General features: G+C 56.2%; 1 protein-coding gene across 1 annotated transcript; it reads right to left on the reverse strand.

The window, feature by feature from the left end:
• Nucleotides 1-3,608: 3,608 nt before the first annotated feature.
• Nucleotides 3,609-6,959, reverse strand: LOC134366153 (lipocalin-15). Its single transcript, XM_063082569.1, has 5 exons — nt 6,849-6,959; nt 6,071-6,207; nt 5,023-5,096; nt 4,680-4,787; nt 3,609-3,739 (listed from the first exon to the last, which is right to left on the reverse strand). Exons 1-5 carry the CDS (start codon nt 6,957-6,959, stop codon nt 3,609-3,611), a joined length of 561 nt encoding a protein of 186 aa, XP_062938639.1.
• Nucleotides 6,960-7,266: the final 307 nt, after the last annotated feature.

Consider the following 7,266-nt stretch of genomic DNA (forward strand, 5'->3'; position numbering starts at 1 on the left):
TAAATTTCTGTTGCTTAAGCCACCCAGCCTGTGGTCCTTTGTTATGGCAAACTAATATAGCAAGCATTTCAAAAATAATGACAACAAAAACCCTCAGATTGTAAGGAGCCTGGACTATTATTTCATGCAGTGAAGATAGAGGCTGGGAAAGCTGGACCACAGGTCCAGGGTGAGACCTGGAGCTACAAGCCGAGTGTCCCCTGCACCGTCTGGCCCTGCCTCCCTGGCACGGTCCAGCTCACGACCAGGACTGCCTTAACGAGCTTATCCGGCAAGGTGCAGCTGACCCTTCCTCTTTTTGCAGTTGTCTCCCTTGACTAATTAAGATGCTTTTTTTCTTGTATCTCACTGAGTAGCTCTCGATTTTAAAAATCTATAAAAGTTTCAAAAGAGATAAAATAGATACTGCACTAGCTAGAGACCCTCCACCTGCAATGTCGCCAGTTATCTTGGGTCAGACCTGGAGAGGGAGGGGGTGCTGCACTAAACAGACAGAGCAAACAAAACTCTCTCTTCCCTGATCATTTATGGATAAGGCTGGGACACTTATTGAAAGGGTTTCTGAAATTTTGCCCTTAAAAAAGTCACAGAAGTTTTATTCGGGAGGATGCCAGGCAAACTTACTAATGTTTAGAATGTCCAGGTCCCAGAGCAAGCCTGTTTATTTATTTATTTATTTTTGACCGGTCAGGGGATCGCAACCCTCGGCACGGTGTGGTCTGCACCGTGCTCAGCCAGTGAGCGCACCGGCCATCCCTACATAGGATCCGAACCCGCAGCCTCGGCACTACCAGCGCCGCACCCTCCCGAGTGAGCCGCGGGGCCGGCACAAGCCTGTTTAAAAGACCTGAAATCCAGGTCAGCCTGTGCAAATTTCCATCTGCACCAGAAGAGCACACCTTCTCCCATAGTGGGTGCTAATCGATTTTTAAAAAAATTTTAATGTTGCCAATTAGATAAGCAAAAATAGCATCGCGTTTTTGATTACTCATGAAGTCAAACCTCCTTTTAAGTGGTGTTCATCAGCCTGTGGGTTTGCGTGTGTGCAAACGGCCCTCTTCTGTCTTTTGTTCGTCTTTCTACCAGTGTTCCTTTTAATCCTTCAAGGAGTTTCGATATATATTTATAGATGTGATGTGCACTCTCTGGTAAATTGGTTGCAAATATCAGTGTCAGGTTGTGGTTTGTATTTTAATTCTGTTGACAGTGTCTTTGATGCACCAGAGTTTAATTTCCCTGCTTACCATCTTTTTTCTTCGGGTTCGTGCCCTGGGCGTTGGCACCCCATGCCCAAGTTATAGGTACGACAGAACTTTCAAGGTTTCTTTTTGTTCAGAACGAGTCAGGAATTAACTTTAAGATAATGTGTGGGGAGGGATATTGAACTCTGTTTTTACCCCACATGTTTTTCCCATTTTTCTCAACACTGTTGGATAAATGGCGAGTTTTATGATGGCGTTTGTAGCGTATATGAGGTTGCTGTACAGAGTTGTGTTTATTTGTTGACTTTGTACCTGGTTTCACTGCTCTTTCGTTCTGTCCCTGAGCTAATGCCTCATGGTCTTCTCATTGTAGTTTTATATTCGGGTAGATCGATTCGTGTTACTCTTCTTTTTAAAACACTTTAAAACTTTTATTCCTTCATGTAAATTTTAAATTTAGGTTTGCAGTTTGGGAAAAACATCCTGTTGGGAATATTGATGGAATTGCTTGAAATGTATAGATTGATTTGAGGTTATTAAACCTTTGTGATGTTGAGGAACATGCAGAAATTTTGCATATCTTTTTAGTGCCCCAGAATAGGCTATTTTCTGTTCTCTTCTATAAACCCTGTACATTTCTTGGTGAGTGCATGAACGGGCTTGCTGGTGTATACAAAGCTGTGGTGCTTGTGTATCTGTATCGTAACCACGTGCTTCGCGGGCTTCCGAGGTGTCTGTAGGTAAAGTCCAGCACAGGTGGCCCTGCGCTTAACCGCATCGTGTTTATTTCACAGCGCTTGGTTGTGGTGGCAAAAGCCTCGCTAAAGTCTGGCTCCTCCTCGTAGGTTTTGCAGGCTGTTTTCTGGGGCAGGCATCTGGCCAAACCTGTCTTGGGCACTTCCAGACGATAAGTATTGAGATTCTTGACCCAGTTTCCTAAGAGCCCGCCCTGCCGGTGGGTGGCCCCTGACTCACCTGGAGCAGAGGTGGGCACCGCCTTTGCAGTGCCCTTGATTCTAGGAGAGGGTGTTGACCTGTCTCTGTTCACCTGTTGCACAGGTGCACCAGTCTGTTTACCCAGCAGCCCCATCTGGCTCTTAACCGGGAGTGTGGTCTGGAGTTATGGTCATTCAGGGTTCCTGGGACCTCAGTGGGAATGTGCCCTGTTTGCTTACAGATCATGGACTGTCTCTCTGGAATGATTCCAGCACAGACCCAGGTGGAGGCAGGTCATAGGTGCAAGATAGCTGGAGGCTGAGCCTGGCCCCTCGTAAGGTCGTGTTCCTGAAGGACCCTGGGGGTGACCGCGTCAGCCCTCGGCCTGGCACTGCAGTGCTCTGCTCACTGCCGATGTTTTGGAGGCATCTGGGATGGGTGGGCCGGGAGCCTGGGGGCCACTTGCCTTCTTACCACGCTGTGTTCCTCAAGCCCATGGGCCAGGCTGGGGGACGCTGTGGGTCCCTTAGCTGTTGGTTGGCAGGACCTAGTGACCCTCGGAGAGGCCAGGGTGGGGCTCCAGGCTGCAGGGCCTTTGGAGGGTACCTGGGTGAGTCCCCGGCTACAGACTAAGGTGGCGGATAGGGGAGGGAGGCTGAACACGGCACAGAGGGATAAGGGGCCCAGGCCGGGAGACTTGGGCATAGCCTGGCCTAGGCCTGGGGTGGGGGGCATTGGCCTGTGGACGGGAAGAGAAAAAGGTGGTAATTGCAAGGCCTTCTTGGTTCATGTTAAAATGAATCAATCACCCAATCAATCAATCACACAGCACGAAACCGCTGTTCCTCTCTGGGATCACCTCGCCTTCTGCCGTCCAGCCCCTGTATTGGCTGCAGCCTGCCTTGGCCCCGAGCTCTGGTGGAAACCCAGTCCTTGAGGCCCCCACAAACCCACCCCGGCTCTCAGATCTCACCTCTGCCCTCTCTCTGCTCCCCCTGCCCCCACTTTCCCCCGGAGCAGCCTCTCAGCGATGCCCACGCGGCTCCCCCACATGCAGCAGGGCTGCATTCCCCAAACCCTGCTCTAGGTAGCCCCCCAGCCCTTTTCTCTACCAAATCGCTTAATTGTAATGCCTGCTTTTCATCATCTGCTCCTGCCTGCTACAATATCACCTGCACAAGGGCTGGAGAATGTGTCCCTCTTGTACCTACAGCCCCAAATCCCAGAACGGGCCTGGCCCGCACATGTGTTGATCGACTGACTGACTGATGCACAGGGAGGTGGTGGCTCAGGAGGTGGGAGACCTGGATCACTTCCAGCTCCTCCTCCCCCCACTGTGTGACTTTAGCCTTGTCACTGACTACCTCTGAGCCACATCCATAGAATGGAGGTGGCCCTGTGCCCATGTCGCTGTGTCACACTCTCCATTGTGCTGGTCTTTTGGCTGGTACTGCTGATGGGGTTTCCGGCCTATCTCTGAGAACTGGCTGCAGGGCAGCGCTTACCATCTATATTGAAGACTGGCGCATTCTGCAGGTGGAATCTCTCCACGTAATCAAGGTACTTCCGCAGCCATTGGGGGTCCTCAAACATTCTTCTTGCTGAAATCAGAGGGTCTATGGTCAGGGCACCTCCTCCCTTGGGGTGGACACTGGGGAGGCTGAGCCTGGGGATGGCCAGCAGAGGCCCTGGGCATTGGCCATTGACACTGCACTCCAGCTGGCCCTGAATCACTGGGGGCATGGCTGGGGGCTGGCATGACTGGGGGCTGGCATGGCTGGGGGCACTGCTGGGGGCTGGCATGGCTGGGGGCATGGCTGGGGACTCGCCTGGCCACGGGGCTGCCTTCCTGCTACTTCCCAGGCCCGAGCTGCTCCTGTTCTCTCAAAGACCGCACCTTCATCTCCTCTAAACACAGGTCTGTCCTTGGCACAGCAGGCAAAGCGAGGCCCCAGCCCACCTCGGGTGAAGACCCCCAGACGGTTCACACTTCAGGCCTGGAGCTGCCACCTCCCTATCCTGCTCACCCTCTCCAGTTGCTCGGGGCCCTTGGCCACTGTGGCTGCCACCCCTGGGCATGGCTCTGGCCAATCCTCCGTCCCCAGAATGCCCCCGGCCCCGTCCACCTCTGTCTGGTCTGCAGTCACTGCAGCCTCTTGTGCCCCCTCCCGTCCCTGCGCCCCAGGCTCTTCTGCAGCACCTTCACTTTTGGAAGCCCAACGGGACAGTTACTTTAGATGCCTGGTGGTTTATCTGCCCCAGGAGAAGATAAGGAGGCGTTTTTCTGTTTCATCCACTGATAATCCAAGCTCCAGAGCAGTGCCGGCCAAAGTGCACCAGCTGGATGAGTGGGTGTGCGCGTGCCCGGCGCCTGCCCTGCCTGAGGGCCGCATGGGGAGAGGATGCTGGGCTGGCACCTGGGCCCACACAATAGTTAGCGCAAGAGACCCCTGTCCAGACAGCACAGACCCGGGAGCATCCAGCGTCCCCTGGGGACCCAGGCACCTCGCTGGCCATCACTGGGGAGAGCCGACCACCTACCCAGCAGCGCGCACAGGCTGGTGATGGCGTCGTCCTCAAAGCGCACATAAAGAATGAGGTTGCTGTAGTCGGTGCTGACGAAGCACACGTGCATGCTGCCCCCCTCAACTGCGGGAGACCCCAGGGGCCTGGTGATGCGGGATGCATCTCTCCATCGTCCCCAGACCCTCACCCTGTGGACAGCGCGATGCCACCAAGAGGATGTGCTTCCCCTTCCAGTCCCCGCTCTTCCCACCAAGGCTGGCAGCTCCTGCGTGTTACAGCCAGTGTAGGGGTCAAAGTGTCCCCTGCCCACCTTCACCCCACTTAGTGCTGGCCCCAGGCCCCAGGGCTGGGGACTCACAGGAGCCTCGGTACTGGCCTTGCAGCCCGGTTGGATGGATGGTGACGTTTACTCCTTCACATACGCCCTGTCCTCTGGGAAAAGAGAAGGGAACTTACTCTGGTCACCCTCTTGCGCTCTGCCTGCCCTAGGATGTGGTGACTGGCTCAGGGCTCTCTGCCCCAGGGGATGTCAGAGGGCCCCAGCTGAGAGCCCTACCGTCCTTCCCAGGGTGGCAGCTCCCTGGGCTCGGTGGAGGCTTGTACATGCCCCAGCATCACCGTCACACAGCCGAGGGGAAGGGGCTGGAGGTCCCTCAGCAGGAGTGAGGAAGCGGGTGTTCGTCCTTTCTGCGGATGAAGCCACACCTCCTGGGAGGGGCTGGGCCATTTGTCCTTGGCTCTGAGTTTCAGGTGTTGGGGAAGAGGATCTGTCCTGGCTGTCCCTAATTGCCCCGGCTCTGTGCATAGACAAAGCCCGCCTTGCCCCGGGGTCTCCAGCTTCACTGGGCCACTGTACAGCTGTGTCTGTGACTAGGCATCGCTTGGACATGGGTCTCTGTCTTCAACACTGTGGGTGCAGACTGATCAGGAGGCAGCTCGTTGGTGCCGCGGAGCTCAGCGGAGCTCGTCACCACCACGTCCTCCGGATCAGCCAGCGCTGGGAGTGCAGCCCTACACGCGTTCCCTGCCCGTATTAAGGCAGAAAGCGTTTTGTGCTGAGTCGGCCCAGGGGCGGCTGTGGTTCTTGGATAGGGGTTGCTGGGAATAAGTAGGTGACTTTTAAACACGAGAGATTGCACATTTAAAATGCCAGACTTGGAGTCCCTCCAGTTGGAAGCTGTGACAACACAGGCCCATGTCCCTGTGGGCACACCTGCCATGGCCAGGGCTGTGCGTGCATCTTTCCTGAGGCCCCTTCTCTAAAAGCTCTGAAACTTACACTTCTCAGGGTGGGGTCTTGAGCCCCCACTAGGTGTGATGTGTCTGGCTCTGACCATGTTACTGTCCCCTGGGGGCCCCAGGTCTGAGAAACAGCACCCAAGAGGAGCTGCAGGGACCGGGCTTACTTCCAGAACAGCACCAACTCCATGTCCCCGCCGTGCCTGGTCCAAATGGAGTGGAGAGAGAGCCTCAGGGGGTCGGCAGGGGACACCAGGTCTGCACGGCTGGCGGCCAGCCGAATGACTAGCCAGCGGCCCTCCACCTGCAGGGGTGCGGGGCACAGGGCAGGTGGGGCGGCTGGTGCAGGCTCTCGGGGCCCGGCCCTGGCACTGAGCACAGTCAGCAGTGGTCACAGCCCCAGGGACATATTGGTGAATTACCAGGTGGGGGACGAGCTGTCACTTCCTTCTTCCTGAAATACTCATCTCCCCCCCCTCCGGGCTACCTATTGTCCACCTCCCCTCCACCCCCACCCCGTTCCCTTCCTTGCTGCCCCCTCAGGGTGGGGGGAGCTGTCTTGTCCAAGGAACTGCTCTACCTGCCCCACCTCTGTCCACCGTCCCATCATCCGGGACCCCAGGGATGGCAAGGAAGGGTCAGACAAGGAGGTGGGATGGGACCCTCTAGTGCTAGCAGGGCCCCCTGGGGCCTCGCCGCTGCCTGGCCCACCCAGCGCCTGGCACTCTGCTTTGCCCTGCAGCCTCCTGGGGGTTAACAGGCAGATGCTCTACCTGGGGGTGGACGGAGGCCCCAACGCAGCTCACTCTCCAAAGCTCCTGAAGGGTCAGGCTGGGCCTGAGTCTCTCTGCCCCCCACCCACCTGCCCCGAGCCCCACTCAATGTGACACTTGCTCCATGTCCTCTTCCCAGGGTTGGGTCTGGGGACCTGACCATGACACTTACCTTCTGTGCATCAAAGCCCGGCTGCACTGGCACTTCTTCTAGAGTCTTCTGGGTACGGGCCAGGCCCTGGCCAAGGGCCAGCAGCAGGAGCAGCCCTCTCCCCAGGGCCATGACTCCAGGGGTGAAGGGAGAACACCTCCCAGTCGGCTGCCCTCCTCCGTGTATGTCCTCCAGGGACCACGCGTCCGAGCAACCCTGCTGTGCACCTGGCCTCCTAAAAGTTCTGCAATCCTTCCCCTAGAAATGACACAGCCTCTCTGTGACCCGCCTTTGTCTACAGTGATGCTAAGATGTTGCTTGGACTTGGGTGAGGAGTGGCTGTTGGGCAGTTTAACCACATTGCAAGTGTGTCCTGGGAGCTGGGTGAGGTCTCCAGGAGGCTGAGGGTGGGACAGAGGAGGATGCGGCCTGGCTGCTC

This window comes from Cynocephalus volans, chromosome 17 (genome assembly GCF_027409185.1).
Source record: "Cynocephalus volans isolate mCynVol1 chromosome 17, mCynVol1.pri, whole genome shotgun sequence".
Taxonomy (NCBI): Eukaryota; Metazoa; Chordata; class Mammalia; order Dermoptera; family Cynocephalidae; genus Cynocephalus; species Cynocephalus volans.

What these genes read in the sequence shown, in the direction of transcription:
- LOC134366153 (XM_063082569.1), bottom strand. Translation starts at nt 6,959, where the DNA reads ATGGCCCTGGGGAGAGGGCTGCTCCTGCTGCTGGCCCTTGGCCAGGGC. An exon ending in CGGGCTTTGATGCACAGAAG is followed by an intron (nt 6,208 to 6,848) that starts GTAAGTGTCATG and finishes GCACCCCTGCAG; the next exon opens with GTGGAGGGCCGCTGGCTAGT. An exon ending in CAGCCTGTGCGCGCTGCTGG is followed by an intron (nt 3,740 to 4,679) that starts GTAGGTGGTCGG and finishes CTCTGATTTCAG; the next exon opens with CAAGAAGAATGTTTGAGGAC.